This window comes from Strix aluco, chromosome 2 (genome assembly GCF_031877795.1).
Source record: "Strix aluco isolate bStrAlu1 chromosome 2, bStrAlu1.hap1, whole genome shotgun sequence".
NCBI classification, from domain to species: Eukaryota; Metazoa; Chordata; class Aves; order Strigiformes; family Strigidae; genus Strix; species Strix aluco.
This window is the reverse complement of record NC_133932.1, coordinates 39,781,947-39,807,823: the sequence shown is the minus strand read 5'-3', so window position 1 is coordinate 39,807,823 and position 25,877 is coordinate 39,781,947. Positions and strand designations below refer to the sequence as shown.

General features: G+C 40.4%; 1 protein-coding gene across 1 annotated transcript; it reads right to left on the bottom strand.

Moving 5' to 3' along the window:
* RRP1B (ribosomal RNA processing 1B) lies at positions 1–25,864 on the bottom strand. The gene is made up of 16 exons (XM_074814467.1): positions 25,637–25,864; positions 20,559–20,641; positions 19,578–19,635; positions 18,769–18,854; positions 17,686–17,747; positions 15,362–15,491; positions 13,862–13,926; positions 13,159–13,322; positions 12,468–12,562; positions 11,548–11,645; positions 11,021–11,040; positions 10,491–10,616; positions 8,962–9,698; positions 5,947–6,093; positions 5,127–5,193; positions 1–3,347 (listed from the first exon to the last, which is right to left on the bottom strand). The coding sequence occupies exons 1-16, from the start codon at positions 25,767–25,769 to the stop codon at positions 3,157–3,159; spliced, it is 2,262 nt and encodes a 753-aa protein (XP_074670568.1). The 5' UTR covers positions 25,770–25,864; the 3' UTR covers positions 1–3,156.
* Positions 25,865–25,877: the final 13 nt, after the last annotated feature.

Here is a 25,877-nt window from a genome sequence, read left to right as displayed (position 1 = left end):
TACACAAAAAAGATGGTTTATTGGGCTAAACTAAATGATGTAATGCTTAGACACTGTATTTGTATTAACAATGCTGTTGCAGAGGTACATGAAATGACACATGGATTTTTTTTTTCTGCCTGTAATTAAGTCTAAGCACAGGAAATAAATGACAAAAAGGGCATTCGATGCTTTCCAAGTCACATAGCTTTGATAAGACTATAAAAGATCTTGCATACCTAATAATTTAAATATAATTTCAACTTTTTGCCTTGCTGAATTCCTTTTGTGCTTTTGAGTTCTCATGAAGCTATAAAGAATTATAAACTATTAAGAGTTGAAAAGTATAAAGTTGATCAGATTCATAACAAGAAAGTAGAGACAATCATTACAAAATACTGTCCTTTAAAAGGTAAGCCACATGAACTTACTTTGACTCAGCATGATTGGCAGCTGTAGAGCTGGAATAACACTATGAAAAGAACCTATGAAGCAACATCAAACAGGTCAGATCAGCTTTTCTTTTCTCTTCCTATCAATACATCTCTCCTTACAGTACCAACGTGTCTGTGCAGTGGATATCCCAGGTGTTACATTTGTTTCTTCTTCTTTTTTTTTTTTGTCTTCAGTGTTCATTGGAATTGTCACTATCCAAATATTTTGGGTCATGTATTCAATTTAACCCAACAATGACAATTAAACTGCATTGTCAGTGTTGGGTTTTGTTTGTAAAGTTGTACCCAATGAAATTCCAGACACCACTGAAGACAATACACACTACATACGTATATTTACAAAACATTCCATCAGTTTCATGGCACAGATGGATTATGCATGAATCCCAACAAGCAATCACATCACTAAAATTTTAGATAAAAAACTGACTGCCATTTCTGCCCTCTCCATTTAGCACTGCGGGCAACAAAATATTTGGACAAGCAACAGGTTCAGTGGCTCCACAACCAATAGGAAAAAGAACTAGACAACCATTTCAATACATTTCCATAATAAGTTATATGTATTAAAAACAAAACCAAACCCCAATGCGTCCTGATCTTGGATTTTTCTGTGCACGCCAGATCCACCTACTGATTGTTTGCATCTATATCCTTGGAGGAATGTGGCATCTTCAGCCTAATGCATTAACAATCATGCACATACAAATGCTTTTATGCACATTTCACACAAGACTTCTCACCCACAGTACAAGATAAACAGTACAACATATTGAACACTTTGTTAAATCCCACTTACCATTGTCTTGTCAAAAAATGCATTATGCTAATATACAATGAGATTTTTTTAAAAAATAAAAGAACGATTGCTCAAACAGCAAGTATTATTAATTTTACCAGATGTATTCTCCAGATTTCTTTACCAATCAGTCAAACCAATACAAACTAAATAAAACCAAATTAAATGAGAAAAAACAAGAGCTAAATGACTTTCTGGCAGTACCACAAACCATAGACTGTCACAAACTTAGTGCAAGAACTGGCACGGATTAGAATTGGGCAACTGAGACCAACCAGCAAGCTACAAGTACACAAGTATACTGAAGACATTCTAGATGAGCTATGAAAGAGCAGTTTCAATCCAGTCGCTTACAGGGAGTGATCAGGCAGAGGACAGTCAGCAAAGACTGTAAAAAGTAGTATTGAAGTATGCAAATATATTATGTCACAAAATTTAACTTTGCTGGCTGAAGTAGCCAAATGTTTACCAGTTATCACAAGACAAGGTAATGAAGCAGGCCTACCCTCTTTCTTATAGGATCACAGAAGTAACTGGTAGGAAGTTTCATGAATAGCTTTGCTTTGGCACCAGGTTGTGCTTTAAAGCTGAGCTTTAATGTAGAGGTCTGCTGCAAAGCCTTTGCCTCATTCACGTAAGTGAAACTTCCAAAGAATGATTTAATATCTTCCAACCGTATCAAAAAAGTTTTTATTTTCATTTGCTCTCCCCTTCCTCATAGTTCCCCCTCAGAATACATTAATGATCTCTTGCAGAAGTACACCTCATTCTTTACTAAAGAAGCAAAGAAAAAATAAAACATGCACAGTAGTAATAAAGTATCCAAGTAAAAACATAAGAAAATGCTGCAGAAAGCATTCTTCTGGTTCTACATCAAAATCAAATCAAGCTGTCTGGGCTGTAAAGTTTTACCCTGTATTGAGAGGCACCAAAGCTTTTACGGAGAGATGTGTGTCCTAACCAAAGATGCACTACACTGACCTAGCTCACTTTAGGACAATCAGAAGTTCATTCACCAAATGAGATCCAAGTTCTGATAAAGCGTGGTGATACCAGCTGCTAAAAAAGAAAACTAGGAGTCTTGTCAGACCTTCAGGAAAGACAGCAGTGGGGGTGAGGGGGAAGACCTGGAAATAGCAAAGATTTCTTCCATGTGAGAGCATTATTTCAGTTACAGTAAAAAGAAGCAGCCAGCTTACAATATGACAAGTGTAAGCCAGCTTTGGCACTTGTGTTAGTGAAAATAATGTGGTGACTGTTCCCAACTCAGCAGGCAACCAGCTGTGAAGGTTTATTTGCAACAGTGACCACTTGACCACTTGAGCAGCTAGGCATTTCTTATGCCAGGGAAAGCTTGCTTGCTATCTGTAAAGCTACCCAAGTCCATCTGTAATTAAACAGAGACATGAGGTAATCGTTATTTCCAGAAGACAACTTAACAGGATACCAAGGGTGACACAGGAAAAGGGATGGTGTAAAATTTTCAAATACATGAGCAACTAGTAGGTTTAAAATCTACGTTGTCTTTTTCCATTTTAAGCCCTGTCCATTGAAAGACAGTTTAATAGCATGAGGTGAAAGTTTCCTTAAACTGGCTCAAAAAAAAAAAAAATCACTGGAACAATCAAAACCTGAACATTCCTTAAGCAAATGAGCAAGTCTCTCGGGAATGACACGGGCAGAGACCACATGTTTTGTAGACCAAACCTGAGCAGAGATTGGATTTTGTTTCTTTTCTGTAAATAGACAAAAAAAGTATTTCAAGATACAGCTGGTGTCAAAATAGTGATGACCCAGGTCACAATCAGAATTTTGTATATACAATTTGTATTAACTTAAAAAAATAAAGAAGTTCAAAATACCTCCAGAGAACATTCTAGGTTAGCAAAATGTCCTGTACAAAAGTAGGCCACATCTGTTGGTTTAAAGGAAGTCCACAGTAGTTGGTCTCTTCTTAGCTGATATAGTAAATGGTTTGTTCATTTGAGGCTCTCCTGCTGGGGTACCTGTGGGTGACTTCAGCACCCCATGACGGGGTTTCTGTTCAGGATTGAAAGCCACACGGGAGGGTCCTTCGGGGCTCACTAATATACTTTTGTCAGTCTTTTTAAACTCTGTTGAAAAACAAGCAAACAAGTTAAAAGAAATACCACCCCATGGAATAATTGGGTATGTCAATCAATTGGGGAATTGTCCAGACTGGGAAGTCTGCCTTAGATCATCCTTAAGTCCGTCACTAAAGATCAGAATCATAGGATCATAGACTGGTTTGGGTTGGAAGAAACCTTCAAGATTTAGTCCCAACCCCCCTGCCATGGGCAGGGACACCTTCCACTAGACCAGGTTGCTCAAAGCCCCGTCCAACCTGGCCTTGAACACTGCCAGGGAGGGGGCAGCCACCGCTTCTCTGGGCAGCCTGTTCCTGTGTCTCACCTCCTCACAGTAAAGAATTTCTTCCTCATGTCTAACCTAAATCTACCCTCTTTCAGTTGAAAGCCGTTACTGCTCGTCCTATCCCTACACTCCCTAATTACGAGTCCCTCCCCATCTTTCCTGTAGCCCCCTTTAAGTACTGGAAGGCCGCTATCAGGTCTCCCCAGAGCCTTCTCTTCTCCAGGTTGAACAACCCCAACTCTCTCAGCCTGTACTCATAGGGGAGGTGCTCCAGCTCCCTCATCATCTTTGTGGTCTCCTCTGGACCCACTCGAGCAGGTCCATGTCCTTCTTATGCTGGGGGCCCCAGAGCTGGACACAGGACTCCAGGTGGGGTCTCACAAGAGCAGAGAGGGAGAATCTCCTCCCTTGACCTGCTGGTCACACTTCTCTTGATGCAGCCCAGGATATGGTTTGCTTTCTGGGTGGCAAGTGCATATTGCTGGCTCATATTCAGAGTTTTCATGAGAAGCCTCAGACTTTGTGGAAAAATGGAGAGATGGTGGTGAAGCACATCTCTTAGCAGAGACCCTTTGAGAAGGGGGGTCTGCTGCAACCTACAGAGAGGCTGTGAACCATTCCCCACAGTTTCACAGACCACCAGAGACTCTCAGAAACAGGTGTTCTACCTGTCCTGAACACACTTTTGTTTAAAAGCTAGTGATTGGTAAGAACTGGCTCTGTTCTGACTGTTAAACAGCACTGTTCTAGAGACTCCTGGTTATCCCTTCTGCCGGCAGGTAAGCATTTTTGTTCTCTTTGTGCAGCTGTGTTACATTAACATAAACGCATATATCAAACCTCACTATTCTCCATTTGAACTTGGCCTATAGCACATCTCAGAGTAAAAAAAAAAAAAATAAAACCGCTAAAAAAGCAGCTAAATGAATACAGGGAATAAACTTTTATGTTAGCAAGACATTTATTTAACAGAGAAAACTCTGCTTACACATGGGATTCAGAAGGGAACTGACATTTATCTACTCATTATCAATAATAAATCAGAGGCAGACAAGAAAAAAAGTGAAACTTTGCTATTATACAGCCTGAGCTCATTAGCATATCAGCACCTTTGTCCTGGGAAACAGAAGTGAGTGTTGAAGACTGAAGTGCACATTTCCCTGAGAGGTGCCCTGCAGAACAGGCGGCTCAGGAAGGGCAGTTTGGCACTCTGCTACACTGTTTTCTATCTGTAAGGCTCCCTCTGCAAGTCAGTAATGCAGCACCCTGGAATCGTGCAAGTCTAGCCGTTGGGCCGAATGTCCTAAACTTTACTATCTCCTCTGGACAGGAACTTGAGGATGGTTTATGAACTATGTACAAATATTGAGACAAAAAATGATCAGAACCATCCTGTTCCAGAGAGGTGAAGAGTGCAGGTGTGTATGAGAACAGCGTACAGCTTCCTCTTCCTCAGCTGCAAGAGAAAGTGTGGAGACACGCAGATGTATCAGACTCACCAGCAGTCATGTTTTTATTCAAGCCAAATGTGACTTTTTTGGAGCTGGATGACTGCAGCTTGTTCAGCTATAAAGCAAAATAGAGACATGAAATAAAATAAGATTTCTGAAGCAATGGTACAAGTTCTTTTACCTGCATCCTATCAAAACTGATGCAAAGCACTTACTTCCCATCATTTGATTTAGAACTCCCCCAGCCCTCTAGCACTGGCCCCTGCTAAGACAGCATTGTTTTTCTACCCAAAAGCAAACATATTCCAGTTGTAGAAAAATCACATGCTCTCCCTAACATCATTATGTAACTCAACAACAAACAAGAAGATATTTGTGTATTAAATACACTGGCCCAACAGCACTCAGGCCTCAAAAGTGCAAAGAGGGCTTGCAAAGATATTATATGTTAAAAAGGTTTAGAGAAGAGGGCTTTTGAAGCCCTGTACTGCTGTCAGCCTCCACAAATGGGAAGAAATGGAGGCTCAAAGTCCCTTAGCAAGACTGAAAGTCAGTTTATGCTTTTGCTTTCTTGCAAAATGAGCAGGTTCAGAATGGTGTCCTTCCAACAAGAAGGTATTTTTGAAAGCAGGGGGGAAGGAAGAAGAGATTTTAAAGATGCCTAGAACTCATTTTCTGAAACTCTGGAGCCGTGTGTGACTCTGTCTACAAGGAAATGCAACAGCATTTCCAGTTTTAATTGCCTATGTTAGGAGACTAACACAGAGTGGAAAAGGCAGCATGAGTGAGGTAACACCCTGTCCTGGGGCAGGTAGCTTGGGAAGAGACCTGTGCCCAGACTCAGCTGCCATCTGTGAGATCACATTACCTGCATGGATGCCCTGGTGGAAGAGATGGTGTTTCTGGCTTTCCTGAAGAATACTGGCTTTGGTAAAGTTGATTTTTCAAATTTTACAAAATCACTTCCTGGTTTTGCTTTCTTTTTCTTTAATGATGATAGAGCAACACTGCTTTCCTATAAAGGAGGGAAAGGAAAAAATGCTCTCAGTACAAAAGTACTGTAGGTAACTATACCTAGTACAGTGGTCGGTGCTCAGAGCTTACCACATGCAGCTTCTGTAAATATTGCCACAGCTGAGAGAAAGATCGCATAAGCTAATCATTATGGTTAACTCTCAGGAGTTAACTTTGCAGTTAGCATGACTGAAAACAGAAGTTTAAGCAGGCTCTGCACTGAAATAGGAAGGTCATTGCAAAGCAAAGAATAACTTGCAATACATTTGCCTGGCTTGTCAGAGTGCAAAGATGTTTTCTTCATGTGCATGAGGCTGCCTTACAATCCACCCAACTCTCCTGCACGCAAATGCTGACGGTTTTTTTCTTGCCCTTAAGCAAAATCTCTTCTGTGATACCTCTGGATGCTAACATACGCAACTAATAAACAAATCTGGCCTTAGGGTAAGATGGACACTTTGAAAAAAAAAAAAAAAAAAAAGGTGGAGTATGAAGGCTGTCTATACTCTCAGAAATCCAATTACTGTGTATTGCTACTAGTTTGCTGCCTCAAATTCATATGGAGGATTAAATGAAGTGCATTAATGAAATGCACCGCTCCAGAGCTTTCCAACCTGTTGTCTGTGGGCCCCAGATATCTGTGGACTACTGTGAGAAGTTCAGCTATGCTTCACAGCAACTTACAGATGTGAAATTCCAAAAGCAGTTCACAGCTGTGCTGTGGAAAATGTCCAGGGGATATGGCCTCTTTCAAAGATTTGAAAATCACTTCTGCTTTAAATAAAGTAAAAAGCATGTGTCTTAATTTTCTGAATTCTGAAGACAATCGTGAAATAATGCTGCACTTCTCTGTTTTTTCCCCTTCTTCCCTTCCTCCTCCCTCTCAATACTTGAAGTTGATTTTTTTTGGGGTGTGTGCTGTCTTTGAAATCAAGAATCAAAACATGCCCCTCATGGCTTCTGGGCAGAAGACCAGTATTACATAACTAAAACCAGGAAATAAAACCACATGTTATTTCTCAAGCAATGAAAACAAAATTAGCAAAGCCTAATTTCCTCCACATTTGTGCATTTTAGCTTTACCCTGCCCTCTTCTTTCTTATGCCAATACTCTTGTTCTCCTCCTGACTCAACTCCAAAATTTCTCTCCTCGTCTCCACCCCTCACTCCCACTCGCCACACACATATACACACAGCTACCTGGATTGGGCAAGAAACAGCAAATGCTGTAGTTTCTTCAGAATTACACATGGAAAGGGTGGCCCGCTAGCCCATGCACTGACTGGCCAGCAGACAAGTGCTGGGGTCATGCTGCTGCCTTTCCCCCAGTGGCTACACTAATTTGTGCCAACAACTAATTTCCACGAAGCTCGCAGGAACTTCATCTTGAATGTGTCGCGGGTTTTTGAATCTGCTGGTCAGTTGCAACAAAGTTTTACAAACGGAGATGGGGGTGGTGTAATCACATATTTTCTTAGAAACTAAGCTTTTATAGAGAAAGAAAGATGAGGTATGCAACAAGGAATATTTAGGCTACAGGAGACAAAGCCAGTGGTTCCTACTTTCGAAGCCCTGAAGTGAGAAAAATGCAGTTTGCATACTGGGGAGAGAAATATTTTGGTTCTTCCCTCTCAGTACTTTAGCATCAAAAAATAGAAAATGTCAAAGCTATTTTAGTATTCTTTAAGCAATGTTTCAAAATGCATTTTTTTCTCCCTTGAAGGACTGAGTGGTTATATCAAGTTCATATATGAGGCTGCACTACTTAACTATGATACAGGTTTAAACTTAAGTCAAACAGAGGTGAGCTGATAAGCTAGTAACACACACTGTTTAGCCAGAGGAAGATGGAGTGGTTTTGTATTCTGAATCTCATTTATGCTTTATGAATTTTCTTTCCACCAAAACTAGACTATCAACAAGACTTCCAAGAATATAACTGAACCCCTGAATGTGTTAGGGTGAATATATACATAGCAAATGAGCACTTTAAAGAATTCAGTAGCAGGAGACAGAAGAACCCCTGCACTGTCTCAGCCATGCTACCAAAAATATACAGTGCAATATGCTTCTTGACTGCCTAATTGCTGAGCAAAATCAACCCTATTCTACATATTGCCAAGAAGAAAATGAGGGTGGGAGGTAGAGGAGGAAAAAAACCGAACTTGTTTCCAAACTGCAGGACATAAATTTTTGAAGACAACTACAATCAGACCTTTCTAGTGAAAAAACACAGTACTGTATAATAAACTGGTCCATTCATAAATGTGATCATAGAGCCATTGAAGGTCACACTGTCATATTCTCTGTTCACTGTTTCCCCAAATACTTTTCCCATACAGCACTAACAATTTAAGATGAAGAGTGAGCTAGCAGAAGAAGCCACTATTGGAATTGCTGCAGGCAATTTCACAAGGAGCTTATATTAATCAAAGTGTGTGTTACTGCTGCTGAAAAAGGGATGTTCAATCTTCCCATTCTCATCCTGTTGCTAAAATACGCCCTTTATGAACATGCTGTAAGCTCAACCAGAGATCCAATGCAAAAAGAATAATTAACCCAGGGACCAAAAAAAATTTAAAAAGAAAAAAAAAAAAGACAATTCCATACCCCAATGACCCAAGTTTCAGCTAGATGAGTTCTTTCAGCTGAGCAGCTGGAACAGGCTTTAGTGTTGTTGCACAGGAGGGTGTAAGACTGTGGCAGTGGGTGTGGATTTCTGGGGAATTGAGCTTTTTGGTGACAATGCATGATGACATGATCCATGCAGCCTGCCCATGAAACCCCACATTCAGAAAGCTAAAGCCAAATTTGAAAACGAGCCTGGCAGCTCATGAAGAAGGCAGAGAAAAGAATGAGGTATACGTACCCCCTTCCTGCTTTTCTTGCACGCAGTCTCCAGAACTCCACTGGCTTCGACAGAGTTTAGCACTTCTTTTACTTTTCTCTTCTTTTTCAAGGTTGCTGCTTTCTGGCTGGACACTTTCATTCCTTCCAAAACAACTAGCTTTGTCTTTGTCTTCAATTTGACCTTCCTGGAGGACACAGATTCAGAGTCTGCATCTCCTGACAGGGTCCCCAGCAAGCTGTCCTTGTTGGATTTCATGTCATTTTGCTGCAAAAGGGTATCCCCATTCACAAATACAGCCCTTGTTTTCTGTTTCTTTTTCACAACCTTAGTTAACGGCGTGACGGATGGGCTGACATCCTCTGCCCCACTGGCATTAGCTGGTCCATTCTGACACACCGGTTCTACAGGAACGTTTTGCATTTTTGGATTCATTTTCTTCAACTGACTCTTTTTACTCTGTTCTCTGTTAGCCGGTATGTTCTGCGCAGAGATACTGTGATTTTCTCTAGTGTCAGTTGCTGCATTTGTGGTCTCATTTGCCTCATTTACTAGCAATTTCTTTTTCTTCCTTTCCTTGTTACTTTCTGGCACCTTTCCCTGGCTAAAAACATTAGATCCAGATGTTTCAGCTATTTCCTCCTCACAGTTTCCATCAGCTGTTCCAGAATCAGCACTTGGCCTGTCCCTCTTCCTTTTTTTCCTCTTCTTCTGGGGAACTGATGCCTCCTTCGCATTTGACATCTCTTGTTCATCCTCTATATCCACCCCAAAAAAGAATGCCGTATAACACAGATGTGAAACACAAAGGTACTTACAACAACTGAATTCCATTCTATTTTTTTTTTTCCTCTTAAAATAGCAGGAAAATGGTACACCTATCAGCCAGCACAACAGTCTTACTATTACAGCTGGTCAGGACATTGCACTCCTCTGACAACTGCCCTAATTAATATTTTGCTGATCTTGCCTTGTCACAGCTAACATCTAAGACATTCCCAGTGGTATCCCTATTTCGTATAGCAATATTGCTAGGAAAAGTTGTTATTACCCACCTGTTAAGCCCATCAGAAGGGCAACTCGGGTTCAGTAGTTTAGTGAGGTATTTTTGGGTATGACTGGGCTTGTGCCACATCAATATAAGCTGTGATGCTGGAGATACTTACATGTGGTTCTCAGTAACTCTCTTCACCTTTCCAGAAACACTCCCCAATTGCTATATTCTAACAGTCATCCTATTTTAAGACAACTGACATGTTTCTATTTTCCTACAGTAAATGGAACTGCTTAATTAAGCAATGCAAACAACTGCTTCCAGTTCTGCTTTTGATTGAAATTTTTGAGGTGATGGTTACCTCGAAATTGGTAACAAAATTCTCACCACTTTCAAAGAGACCTTAATTTCACATTTAACCTTCATCGCAACAGGATACAAATCAGCACACTTTGAACAACAGGTTTTCCTTCTTCAGAACAGCTTGTAGCTGATACTTTGTCAAATTACATGTGGCTGCAGACTGTCTCTCTTCCAAAGGTTGATCTTGCCTTACCTTTTACTTTTTCCAACTTGTTTTTCTCCCAAGGCTTGACAGCTTTTTTCTTTCGCCTTCCCCTGCTGAATTCATCATCATCTTCATCTGTAGAAACATCTTCGGGAAGATCCTGGGGGAAGATTCCTGTTGAGGAGGAAGGATAAGGTATCTGAAAACAAGTAGTTCTATTTCTATGCACAATTATGCTATTCATATACAGCATAACTCCCACAGAAAGAAAATCAATTCCTTGTTCCCCACTTAACCCAAAAGAAAATCATACAAGTGACTCTTACTTAAGTAAAAAAAAAAAAATCATCTTTCATTTAAGGACGAAGTACAGAGTTGCTCAAATTCTGAACAGGATTTGGTCACCTCACCAAAAACATGTAATGTGTCTTCATGTGATTTAAAAAAAAAAAAACCAAAACAGTATTCTTGAAATTCACATTAAAATAAAAAAAGATTTGCAATACACATTGTATGGGAACATTATGTATCCTTAAAGTGAAATAAATTACTGTCTCTGTATGCTGCTCAGTCCTTACCTTCTGCTAAGTCCTGGAACCTGGAGGTGGGGAGGAAGGGAAAGAAGGAAAAACAAAACAGTATTACTGGTTTAGTACCAATACTAACACTAACAGCATAGTGTCACTGTACTTTATTATGGTTTTGTCAAAATAGGAACATATTTTGCACAGGAATTTACAAAGAGCTCATTTCAGAAGAGATCTGCCTCAGAAATCCAAAAACTCAAACCAAATCACTGAAAGTATTGAGAAAACAGCAATTTAACACTTCTCCCATATCTGTAACTTGCAACACACACAATCTAGTGTCACATCCTGCAGTAAAAATGCACCTAGCATAGATACACCTCAGCTAGCTGCAGTCGTCTAGTACCAATGAGGAACAGTAGCACAGGCTTCAGGCACCTTATGCACGCTATCCTGGACTGTGAGACAGGCCTGTTCTCGTGCCATTGTCACCAGGACAAGTGAGGGTGGGGAGAAAGCAGAGTAAAAGTGGTTTAGGACAAGGTGGCACATGCAAGGTGTATTTCAACACAACTCACTTTTTGACCAGCTTGTACAGACGCTTTCTGTTACGGGAAGGTGTATTTTTCTTGCTCGCCACTTCAAAAAGTTTGTCAGCAACAGCCTTATAATCAAACTGTTGGAGCAAAGTATGATACAGCTTTTCTTAGTTAGCTTATTCATGCAAGATAACCCAATGTGACTCATGTTATCAACACTTCAAGTAGCTTACGCATCCTTTAAACAGCCACTTCCTTTAATCCCGAATTATTTTTTCTCTGTTTAAATTTACACCCCCTTCACACATGTATATACTGACTTTTACAGAGGGTTGCTTCATTAACAGAACAGTTGAACTCAGTATCACTTTCTCAAACATTTCTAACCTTAATTCTTACTTGAGAGAAGCCAACCAGCTTCAAAACTCCTGCAAATATTTAGCTAAATATCAGATTTAAAGTGTGACATGTCCTAATTCTTGCTTAAAAGCCACAGATGCATGAAGCGTTATCTACCTGCATATGTGTTTGATGAGTGGATCTGTCAAAAACACTACACTGCACTGAAGTGGAATTTGGGAAACCACCCAAATTGCAACATTACCCTCTCTCCTATGTATCTCATCATTCATTACTTTTGCTCTTATTGCCAATGAAACATATGCTAATTGCTTCACCACCCACAGTGACTTGGCTTTTACCATATATTTTTGAACTCTTGAAACAGGAAGGGAGGAGCAGAAAAAAGGTATGGGAGAGAGGGAAGAAGAATTCAGAATTTAGACATAGATTTATTTTCTTATAAACTGTTCACAGAGTACACATTACAGTAAAGCAAAAGGAGATTTAAATTTTGTAGCATGTTTATCCGATTAACACCCTTTACTTCTGTACCTCTTGAAAGGGATGGGAAAAAAGAAAACAGAGGGGGAGTATCAATAACAGAGCAAGCCACAAACCTGAAGAACAGGCCCGATACCGCCATCAGCATTTTCAGAAACATCCTCTGTTTTTTCAGAGCTCTGCACTGACTTTCTTGACAAACATCTGTCTGCTATTATAAAAAAAAAAAAAAAGAAAAAAAAAAAAAAGACTGAGTATTAATGTTTAGTTTGTAAAAAACAAGACAGTATACCTACTCTGATAGACAGATCAGGTGCTTTTCTTCAAGCAATCTTGTGAACCTGGACTGATTTAACTACTTTACGTCACCATTATGCAATACACAACTGTGGCATTATCTGAGCACCTTTTAAAAAAATCACCTCTGTGCCAGAGTGTGTCTGGATTGAAAACCTTCCATTTTAATTTTTTTTTTTTTTTAATTTAAAACACCCACAGAATGCCCAAACCTCATCTTCTTAAAAAATGTTATGGACATCCAAGAGCCAAAAGCCCGACCGGGTTAAAATCTAGCACTGTTGCAGAAAGCTGATGTTGCCTGATTTTATAGAGACCACTGATTTCTGTGACATGTTCTTTTGTAGTCACTTTGTTTAAGCACATCTGAAGGGAAGACAGGAAAACACATTTATCCTTACACCACCTTAAACATGTGTTTGACTGGTTCAGAGCAAAAATGTATTTTTAAAAAACAGGTATTTAAATCCTAGCAAGTGCTACCAAGGCCATTTAGAAGTTCCTCCTCACCTTTGGTTTTATGCACCTCTTCATTTTCCTGTTTGTCTTCTGCAGACACATCCTCCTCATCATTGTTGCTACCCAGTTCTTTCATTAGGTCCTCAATGGCGTAGGGGGACTGATCCACAATGATCTCGAAGATACCAGTGGCTACGGCGTGCAGCACACATTGACTGCATTGTAAGAGAGTAGGGATGAGAGTTGAAAGGCAGGAGAATACACATCCTTCCCTCACATTAAAAAAACAGAAATTTGAGGGACGCGGGGAAAATGGGTAAGAAAGGAGAAAGCGGAAGAGCATCTAGCTCTCCAGATGAGGAAAGTGAATCTGGTAATTCCTAGAAGTCCTTTAATCCAAACAGTGTCCGGCCAATGTTCCCTCTTAAATTTCACTGTGTTTATATGCTGCTCTATATTACACTGCAACAAAGAATCTAACCAGCTCAGCTGTTCTATGCAGGTTTAAAAAAAAACCAAACAACAACAAACCAACCAACAGAGGTTGATATACTTCTGATAAATCCATGAAATTATGTATAGCTTTGATAAACATGAGTTATCTTCAAATGACTGCACATAGTAAAATATCCTTCTTTCTCTACGTTCTGAAGTTATACTATGACTCTTCTTCAATCCATTTACTACCATGTGGAGTGGTATATGCAGAATTTCTTAATTTTTAAAAGAATATTTATCTTTCCATTAAACTTACTCCTTTGATTTGGCAGCAATTTTGCAGAAAGGTTCAATGAACTTGAGATTCTGGTCTGCTGTGAGCTGTATGATTAGAAAGAAAAAATAACGAGTACAGTAAATATTGTATGTGTACACTCAAATTCCTTGAATATTTGGTGTAGAGGGATCTTTTTTAAGAAGTTAAGTCAAAGTCTTTCAGCATACTCTCTAATTCTAACTGATAGGAGTATCCAGTGACTTTCTGTTATCACTGCTAGCACTAATTTCCAGGTATTTCCTGGAAGCATTATAAAAATGTTGACTTCTTGACAGACTTTAATCTACTGAGTACAGCTTATTTTAGATGTGGAAAAATGAGGCAGAAGAAACTCAAATAATTTTGTGCGCTTTCACAAAGAACGTTTGTAGCAAACATGAATAAGATCTGAGTTTCTCTTAACTGGACCGCTTGGATCAAAACACAGTACGCTGCAGTAGTACTGAAGATAAATCCTTCCCTAAATTCAATTTATGAGCATCAGCTGTGATTTCAAATAGTCTAGGGGACTGATTCCCCATGCTTCCTGTGAGTGTCTTAGTCACAGCTTTGTGACCGTGGAGCTGCGGAAATTATTTGGGCTCCGAGTGCAGGCACTTCTCTTGTGCAGACATCTTCTCTCTCACACTCCACAACCCAGAACCACAGAAACTGCAGGCAGGATTGTTTTCAATACTGACTGCAAAGGATACAAATGGAAAACTGCTAACAGCTTTGTCCATTGCAAGGAGGTGTATCAGATGCCAGAAACAAGAGGAGGTACATGAGCAGAAGCCTGGAATGAAGTGTGGGGCAGCAGGCAGCTCACACCAGTGCAGCAATAGGAGATAGACACTTTGGAAGAAGTTCAGCCATGACAGCTGCAGTAACAGGCTTTCAGATGCTGCAAAACTCTGCATCACTATAACATCAACCAAAATTAAGGGCAACTGAAACAGCACTATACAGCAGAGAAAGACAGGCGTCATCAGCAAAATGAACAACTGGATGTAGAGGGTAAATTGCTCAATGCACAGCCAACAAGGTTTGAAACCGACAAAAGCAAACATTAGACAATTCTGAAAGCTCACTTTCTTCCTCTATTTAGGTGTTTACAATCAGCCAAGAGCAGAATTTATGTCAGTTTTTGCAAAAGCAAAGCCTGGCAAACATGCTCACGCAAGGGAAAAGACGGTAAGTCCTTTCTGTTGAAAGAAACAAATGAGAATGGTCTAAGTTTTCCATCACTATTTCCAACCTCAATTTGGAGCGGTATACCAGTACTTAGGAACTTGACAGAAACTACTATATACTCACTGTCTACACTAAGACATGAATAAAAGCAAAAGCATAAATTGTAACAAGTCACTTTCTACCTGCTTGTTCAATGTTGTTATGTTACATTTAAAACTGTTAAAACATACATAGTCTAAAAATTACATTTCTTCTAATGCTACAGTTAACATTAATCAGGAAGAAAATGAGACCGTATTTTCTAACCTCCTTTGCACCAACTTTAGCCAATTCATCCAAATAGATGTCAATGAAATGTAACTTTATCCCAGTGGGAGCATTGCTGTCTGGGTCCATAATTTCTTTCATTAGTAGCTGCAGGAATCGTTCAATTAGACTGGAAATAAATAAATAAAAAAGAACAAGATATTCATATTCAGTTGCTCATGTTCTATTTGCTTTGAAAACAAATTCTAGTCATTCACAGTTTTACCAGGTCTTTAAGACAGCTATCCAACACTCATAAGAAATAAAACCAGTGACCAATTTTCACATCTTAAAGAGAACGTCTAAAAAAAATCCATCCATAATCAGAACTCCTTACAGTCTAGATGATTTTGTAGCATCAAACAATCCACTCACAGCTTGCTACAGTGAAAATCAGTGTTTTAAAATTCACACCTTAATCCGGACTGAAATTTATTATGCCATGATTGATGGGTAGGAGGAGGGATTCTACCATTTGAGCAGGCATTTTGCAGACACAGCTGTCACATTCATCCATCCTTGATGGGCAACACTTCGTACTCTTCCATTTTATGAGACGATTTTTATTTTGGTGCACACCCAAGGATTAAATTTAATACTGATCCTTCTCAAACTCATTTCACACTGTGCAGACTTTGCCTTCCATGTTATCCACTGTCCCTTAGAGCAAAACAATTACACTGAAGAACAGACTCAGGGCTAAGGTAGGCATAAAAAAAATCATCATCCCAAAAGCTCAAGCCAGAAGTGACTGAGCTGTATACAAGTAGGACTGTGGCTCTGTTCTGATGTCTGGAGTACTAACAAATACTGTGGGGGTGATGTGGCTTAAAGAGACATGCTGTCATTGCTGCGTCTAAACAGCACTTGGGACTTCTTTTTTTTTGAGGTGTATCCTTGCTACCTTTCAGGAAAGTGAAGCTTTGGATATGTCACGCTTTCTCCCCAGCGTTCTGTGGGACCTCCTGCAATTTTGCACAGAACAAACGTTTCCAGTTCTAAAGAGAATTTAAAGTATTCCAAAACCATAAAGATTATTTCAGTTTTACTTTAATACTCCTTTCTTCAAAAGCATTTTAAAAGAAAAGAGAAATGGAAGACATGCTAGGCAGCTTCTAGGCTCCACCTAGGAGGGAAAGGTAGTTCTTGAGCTCTCTCACTCTGCAAAGAAAGGAATCATGATTATCTATTTCCACACTGCCTCCTCTGGTGATGAAGGGCCTCCAGGTCATCCTTCCAGTGAAAATGGAATAAGGGAAGCCAAAGCCTTAAGAAACCTTGTCAGAGATCAGTTTGGGTAACTATGTCTCTGCCATGGGAATGTGTGCAAGGAAGAAGGGCTTTGGCTTTATCAAACCTCCTCTCATACTTTCTGTTCCTGCCAAAGAGCATTTTCATTTCTTCAACCTGTGGGCATTTACGCAATACAAAATTAAGGTAGAACAGAAGGGATGGGGTGTACTTTAGATTTGCATTCTTTTCTATTTCCACAAAAATATGCCTATATGCATTCCACATTTCACAAGGCAAGAGAGAAAGGATAACCTTAACACTAGGTTATCAAGCACTTTTAATTAAAAGACTTCAAGCTTCTCATCAGTTTAAACACAGAGTAAGCTCAAAAGTGTCACAGGAGCTCTAGACAGAGCAAGATGACTGCAATTACTTGCTATTTGATAGAATATGGAAGAAATACAAACAAAACCACTGATGTATACAACAAACAGGAAGCCAGTTTACAGTTAAGGAGTTGTGTCTTACCAAAAGATAAGTCACCATGAATTAACACAGTAAAATAAAAATTAAAAAGTCACAGCCTATCTGAAAAATAACACAACCAAAAAAAAAATTCCTTTTCTGTATTTTATGGGATGCAAGTTCCCTGTCTAATCTCTCCACAGGTGACATGTCATAGATAGCTCTCCTGACTAAATCAGTCAGATCTAGCAAACTCCAGGAAAAATCTGGAACCCTCAGATTTCATGATTGATTGGAACAGCACACAACAAGCTCCTACGTTCAAGTTTTGCATAAGCATACAGAAATTACTTTCTCAAATCTCTTTCTGTGAACAGATACTGAATGGCTCAGGTGAACATAAGAGTTATTGATGGCAATATGTATTTAACTTAATGAAGTGTAACACCTAACTTTGTTTTTAAACTACATATCGTAAGTGATTTGGAGAACAAATAAACCTTAGTGTTAAGACTTCATGACAGCGCCATCTATGGAGAAAAAGGATCTATTAAATGAAAATATATTTGATGAAGGTAAATTGTACTACTCCTTTATGATGCAACTACAGTCAGAAATCTGCTTACCTTTCATCCCATTCATTTCTTTTCAGCACTTCAAAGGATTGCCTCAAAATCATACGCATTAGCTGCAAAGTACAAAATTTGTTATATGTTGTTCATGAAAACAGATAAAGGAGTTACTATGACTGTAATATCAATAGACTTCTTAGTAAACCTCTTCATTGCACAAGGTAGAAAGCTTCCTCATATGAACATTTTGACAGACTTGTCTGTCATGTCAAGCAACAGGATGCTGTGAAGCTCAAAAGGCAATAAACTATTTTTATATCCTATGCTCAGAAAAATCCATGACCATTTGTACTATAGAGCTTTCTCTTGCTCCATCACCCCAATTTCTTCATTAAGTGCTGCCAAATTTAAAAAAACGCCACAGCTTAAACTGGAGACAACAATACGGGACAGATGATAACAATAATGATTTGAGTTACTTGAAACTTGCACTGAGACATCCACATGTAAAACAGCTACACTAAACTGGCTCAAAACACTTCACTTACTGAAATGCCTTATTTCTGCTAACATTGAGAAACAAAAAGCAGTGAATGTGCTGCAATTCACTTATTTCAGAGAAGATTAAGGTGATTTTGTTCTTTACAAAGGTAGGTCTTTTAAGATTCTTCTCTCACTGGTTTTACTATTTGTTTTAATCTAGTGTTTTCTATAGAAAGAATTCCGGTAGTTGAATGTACTACAGTGGATACTTTAGTAGTGGAAAGTTGGGGTTCTAGTGACAACTTAAACAGAGTCATAAAAAAAGTCTTTAAGCAGTTTGATCTAAATAACTGATGTTGATGCAGTGTCCTCTGAGACAGTATTTATATTCTGTATATACATCAGTGAGAAACATTGCTATGTTATAAAAGATGGCAAACAAGAAAGCACTTGCAGCATGACATGAACTGTAATAGCTTTTACATTTGCAGTGGTGAGTGAAAGCCTTTAAAACAAGTATCTCTTGCAGTGTGCCAAGAAGATAGCCACTGTCTTCTCTTAGAATATACATAAATGCATTGCAGACAAAGCTGCCTTCCAGCACGCCACATCATCTTTTCGTGCAGAAAAGATCTACAAGTGTGTTAATATTACCATATAGTACTTATCAAGACGCAGATTGTCTATCCCATTCCATTCACGGTTCATAGTTTGCCAAAATGTCTGAATGAACAGGTGTCCTGTAAGAGTAAGAAAAAATGTCTGCATGTCTGGCACAACGGTTTATTTTGCTTACCTAAAAGAATTTCAAGAAATCTCTTCAACGTGAGAAAGGGATGCCTCTCCTTAGGGATTTGCCTAGTGCCAGGGATAGAGCTATGGAAAGGCATGCTTGAGACGGGTACAAGGGCAAGTCAATTAAACTTCAAAACAACACAAGAAAAGGCACACAGCCACTTTTAAACACAAGTGTAACTACAGGAACAGCTTTGTATCTATTTTGTGTACATACACACAAGTTAGAGCAAAATACCCATTCTGCACTCATTTCTACCCATGCAAGTTTTGGCATTGACTGAGCACTCCATTTCAAGTGCATTTTGAACACTACGTGCTTAACAGCTCATGAAACAAGGTTGGGTTTGAGCCGGAAATACACAGAACAAGTAAGTCTATGCAGAATGGCAAAGTAAGGGGACAAGGTTGCTTTGCTACCCACCCTGCTAAGTCTCACCTTGGAGATACACACTGGAGATACAACTCTTCCCCTGCAATAACCAGAAAAAAACTGCATCTCATGCTTCCCTTAATGCGATCACACACACCAGTTGGACAAAAAGCAAAGAAAAGAAGAAAGCAGCACCCCTATCTGGCTGTCTCTATGCTGGCACTGTGATAGTGGCCTCAAAATCACCAAAGATGAAAGTACCTTACATAGCATTAGATAATGAAATAGTACTTACGAGCCTCTGTATTCTGAATCACATGGATAAGCTGTGAGATATTGCCTGCAAGTTCCTCCTAAAAGTAAATACATATAGTTAGCATAGCGCATTTCAGAGCTTGGTCTCCTCACTAAACACACAACCAAAAACCAGCAAGAAGTATGAATATCATGTAACATCCCTCAAAATGAAAAATATTCTCTTAACAGCTGCTTCAGTACTGCAGTTATCCTTTGGCTAGGATTAGGTCAGTTGTAAGAGAAGATTCAAGGGTATCAAGCCCTGTTCATTTCACCAGATCTCTGCACAAATGATCTTTTTGACAGCAGACAAAATTTAATTAGGAGGAAAAAAAATCCCTTGCAATTGAATTAACAAATTATGTAAAACTTTAAGGGGTACTGTTGTCATATAGCTTAATTGTAGGAGGAGCTCTCTGTGCTATGTGTGAGATAAACCTTATTTTTGCAAACATACAAGTGATCTGAAAATTGATTAAGTGAGGTTACTAAGACCTGGTACTCCAGAACTGCTATCTTTTGAAAGTAGGGAGACAAACCAAGAGTAGTTGACAAAAGTCAGTGGTAGAGACAAAGTTGGTAGTAGAAGAAGTGCTACCGAACTAACAAAAGAAAAGGAAGTGTGAAACTTTCAAATGAATGTTGTAGTTGCAGTTAAGGGCAGCCTGCTGTTACTGCTTTAGCTCCACCAAATCAATGCACTTCATAACAGTATGTATTTCAGTTCTGGTTTTGGAAGGTAAACAGCTACACCTGCCATTCAGAGGGTGACTCCAAACACGATGCCATTTAGGCTTCTGTTCATGTGGTGAGGATCACCAAGTTAGTCACCTCTCCTGCACATGCCACATATGAGCAGCAGGGTAAGGGAAAAAAAAAAGGGTCAACAAAACTCACTAAGGTAATTTTCACTATTCTAAATTAGTATGTCCCTATGGTATACTTTATACTCAAGTAAATATAAAACCAGTTACTGTACCTGTAGCAGAGGTTTATCCTGCATCCACATACAATAGAACAGGCCCTTCCATATTTTTAGCAGTTCTTCCTGGCTGAAGCCACCTATGGTACAGAAGAAGTCTGTATGAAAACGAAAACCCCCACATTTCCACAAAATGTTCTCAGGCAGTTCCCTCTGTTCCCTGCTTTCTTCTTTGTTTTTGTAATATTCTCTTGAGCAAACCTTGGTTCCTACTGTAAGCACACTAATTGGAAGGCAACTTGGCATAGTTCAGTGATTCCATGACAGTCAGCTTCTATCTTGTACCAAAATAACGAAAATTTCAAAGAAATCACAGATGAGATGAAACTAATACTAAGATAATTCTGATAAATCCCTCTGGCATATTTTTAGTACCAAGTCCAAGAGATATTTTTAATGAGGGCATCATATCTAATTTTACAACAGAGGTGACGTGCAAATCCTCAAAAATAACTGACAAGGCTTTTTTTTGTTTTGCTTGTTTTGTTTTGTTTAATAAAGCCTCACTTTACCAATAGTTTTGTTCCCTACCAGGGGACTGTTTTGGTAGAATAAGCTTCTAGCAATCAAGAAATTTACTTCGATATTAAAATGCATACTCAAAGAGACTGAGCAACCATAGCGAAAATACTTTCCTTACAGTTAGTCTTGAGGTACAGTATCATCTGAATTTTAACATCAAATAACATTTTCACTACACATTCTAGTCAAAATCACACATTACAGAAGGAAAATAAAATTTTACTATCAGTAATAGTTGCTCAGGAGTGTTTTAAAAAATGGATCATTCATGACATCAAATATATTTCTATTTATATTTCTATGAAGTAAAATTATAATGGCATACTCTTACACGGTAGCTACAATAACCTATTACAGCTATTTTCAAACTAAGGCCTATTAAGAACTCTCAAGTAATTTCCAGAAAAATCATGTTAAAAAGGTAATCATCTTCAGTAAGCTCAAATTTGCTCCAAAAAGATCACTGTCACTTTTGAAAAATTTTCAGGGGTCTGCCAATCAAAAAGCCTGAGACGCAGTACTAGGTGTAAGTTAAGCACCTCCTCCTGGGACCAAATCATTTGAAAGCAATTATCACTACTGCACCATTTTCTGCTCGGACAAGAAGTTGTAAACATGTTAGTTAAATCATCTACAGTCATGCTTAGTTAAAAGGAAAGAAAGTAGAGCTGAGCAAAAGAAATAGGCAAAATGCTACATAGAAAGAAATATGTCTAGTAATATTAAGCATTAATCATGAATTTAACTTATATTTGTCAGTAATATTAAGATTAAATATGAAACAGTTTGATTTCACTGATTTAATATTCATTGAAGTATTAAAATTAAAAATATTTTGTAACAGAATTATGGGCTACATACGTAGCAGTAAGAAGCAGGCTTAACCTCACATGCAGCACTAACCCTGGAGAGGCATCAGACATTAGGCTTATGTCCAGGGGATGTCAGCTGCCACCTATAAAGATGGCTCAGGAGTCCTTCTCTGTCTAGGGAACAGACTTCCATGGGGTTGCTTTTCATACATAGAGGGCTTTTTAGAAGTGTCATAGGCAGTCCTTCGTCTATTTGACAAAGGACCCCAATCAAAACGTTTTAGAGCAAGTTTCTTATCCTAGTCACTCAAAAAGAACTTCCAAGATTGGGTTTTCCACTTTATGTGCCCTGTCGTCACCATCCACAGCTGACAAATAATAATCATTCAAGCAAGGTTATTTTAAACCTGAATCTACTGTATTAGGAACCACAGCACACAAAACTGAAAGCCTTCTCTACCTTATGGCTACCTTGAGAGAGATTTGGTTTCAGGGCTTGAATTGTAAATCTGTCCCTATGTACAGGGTGGGAGCTTGGATTAGTAATGTGACAGTCACTCACTGAAGACATGCTACTTTAATGCAAGCCTTGTTAGCATTTCTGTTTGGGAGTTACGCTGTTAGACGTTGCTATTGTTAAAATCGTTGCAATTTTTCCTATTCAAAATAATTTCCAAGGACTAGATCCACATGGGCACATTTCAGTGGAAATTATGTAAATCCTTTACAGATCTGGGCCCAAGTAAGTGCAGCTCTGTCAGACAGGGAACCACCCAGCAATCTTTCCTCTTTTACTAGAAGTTACTTTTATTTACTATTCTTTCACCAATTCATTTACCAATGTCTCTATAAATATATCCTCCTATTATCAGCCCAGTACAGCATGCTCTTCTTCTCTTGTCCAGAGAAGGGCAACGAAGCTGGTGAAGGGCCTGGAGCACATGTCATACGAGGAGCGGCTGAGGGAACTGGGGTTGTTTAGTCTGGAGAAGAGGAGGCTGAGGGGAGACCTCATCGCCCTCTACAACTACCTGAAAGGAGGTTGCAGAGAGATGGGGATGAGTCTCTTTAACCAAGTAATAAGTGATAGGACAAGAGGGAATGGCCTCAAGTTGCACCAGGGAAGGTTTAGACTGGATATTAGGAAGCATTTCTTTACAGAACAGGTAGTCAGGCGTTGGAATGTGCTGCCCAGGGAGGTGGTGGAGTCCCCATCCCTGGAGGTGTTTAAGAGTCAGATTGACATAGCGCTTAGGGATATGGTGTAGTTGGAAACTGTCAATGTTAGGCTAATGGTTGGACTAGATGGTCTTCAAGGTCTTTTCCAACCTAGATGATTCTGTGATTCTTTCAAGGTAGCTAACAAGAAAAAAAGGACCGTTCCCAATAATGTGCTCATGCAAGCTCATGTGCACACAGAACAACTTCAGTAGTTCTATGCCTTCTGTAGAGTTTAACTTCTTGTTGAAAATTAAGAGCTCTAGGTCCTTGAAGAAGTTCCCCCAGCATGACCTGTAATTCAGCCTTAGGACAGACCCTACTGAACAGTCCTGTCTACCTATGAAACACGTGACTGAGATGGACGTCAGGTGAACTCCACCACCTCTTTCAAAAGTTAGCATGGTCTAGCTGTTCAAGTTAGGGTATCTAACTGGGTTATCAAATGTGTGAGTCTCACCTCTCAGAACGCTGGATGGATATAAGACTGCTAATTAATAAATAACTTTAAAAAAAAGAAAACAATCTCTCTCCTGAACATAACGCTTTCTCTCCAAGTCCCAAGAAGTTAACCTTTGTTTTAATATTACTAGCTTGAACAGTATGTAACAGTAACTAAATCTAAGAGCTCTGGAAATTAGTCACCCTTGTTTCCTACTCATTTGCATTTCATGGTGGGCTGACTTTAACATGCAAAAGGTTCACATCCCAACTAACAATTTCCTTGTGGTGTTTTCCTTGTATGTTAAGGTACTAGCTTAACCTGCAACCATTTCCCTCAGTTAGAGCACTCCTGTCCACCTGCAGGCTACCTCCACAAACTCAAAGGAATCTGCACTTTGCAATGAGATGCACAGAGCACTACTGAACACAGAGAGACCATGTCCAGCTCAGGAAGTCTCCACAGCTAAAAATAGCTGGAGGCTTAGAAAGTACTTGAGAGGAATACAAGGTACACTCACTTGATCTTACTAGTCCCCAGACAATCCCCACATCTATGGTAACTGTTGGAAATGGAATAATGGGCTATTTGGCCCTCTGGCCTGACCCTGTAAGGCTGTTCTTATGTGCTCTTCTCTCTGTCAAATGTGACTAATGGGTCAAATACTATTTGGAAAGGGAAGAGGGCAAAGAGAAGAAACAACATCTATTCACCAGTATTTTTTCAATGAATTAACTAAGGTTCAGCCAGCATTCCAGTTTCAGTTTAACTCTTGGGGTGCCAGGTCTAGGCTGGTTTCCTCAAAGCCAAAGGAGTGTGTATGCATAAACCTCCGTACCAGTTTCCCAGATGCTGTGGGAAGGTTTACGAGGTCAGACACAGTGCTCTGCAAATGCTTACGACCAGTTTCCCTCCTGTGTTGTGTCCAGCTTGCAACACAGCATGCTGGAAAAAACAGTCCAGAAGCATCACAGGATCTCTTTGGGCATCTCTGCACCATAATCACTCCAATGGAAAGGTTTACCAAACTGGATCCATGCATTCACACAATGCTATGACTGACCTCATAAGCCTCCTATAACCTGTGTTCATGAGGAGAGGGTGCACAGGAGGCACCTTCACGTGCAGGCAGCTTCAGACTGGCATGGCTTCAGACTCATTGGCCAAAGCCTGTAAGTCTAACTAGACACAAGCTGTCTCCAGGCTCACCACTGAGGTGTCCATGCACTGCAGTCCTGATTCTAAGGCAGCAGTATCCCACTAGGATAATAAACTTTGTTGGAAAAAAGCTTTTGATACCATGAATGCCCAGGTAACACATAACCCAGATAATGTGGTAATGAATGGGTAATAGAGAATCGACTGCAAATATACAAGTGCTGAAACACTCCTGAGCTTTCCCCAACTCCCTCCAATGCTCTCGAATATAAGTCATGGAAACATGCAGCCACCACCTCACCAGACAGCACAGCAGAAAATAAAACTATATGCTCTATATTCTGGGCTGGGTTCAGTCTGGATCAGCTCAGTGCATTCACATCCTGTTGCCGGGAACGAGAGCGTGTGAGCTACACTGCTCCGACCCCGACTGTGTTAACGCTGCCAGCAAGACCCCGCCGGGCCAAGCAGATCCTCCCCGAGTCCTCCAGCCCCCGGAGCCGGCGCCGTGCCCCGGCCTGCCTGCGGCCACCGCGGGGAAACTTCATGGGCGAGGACGCAAGGGCCCTCCGCTCCTCTAAGGGTTGCTGGCGGGGCGCTCGGCGTCTGCGGGGTCACCGAGGCAAATACTTCCGCTGGCGAAATATATGCTTAGAAGTAGAACATTAAAAACACACACCCTCCTCCCCCCCCCAAAAAAAACCCCAACAAAAATCCCCCAAAGACCCCACACGTGGCGGCCCCGCGGTGACGGACGGGGCCGGGAACAGGCGGCGAGTCCCGGCTCTTCGCCGCACGTGCTTCCCCAGCGCCGCCGCTTCACCCACACTGCTGACGGCACCAGCGCCAGCCCCGGCCCCCGCCCAGGCCTCTGTCCCGATCCCGGCTCCCCCTCCCCCGTGCCGGGCCCCGCCGGGCCGTACCGGCCGGCCGCTGGGTCCGGACGCTGATGTACCCCCGCAGCTTCTTCACGGCGCGGTCGCGGATACGCTTCTCGTTGGCGGCCAGCCGCTGCGCGAACTGGATCTCGGGCGGCTGCACGGCGGCGGGAGCCATGGCCTGTCCCCGGCTGCCTGTCCCCTCCCGTCCGGGCCCGTCCCGTCCGCGCCGCGCCGAGCCGGGCGCCGCCTGATGACGTCATCAACACCCCCGTCGCCCTCCTGG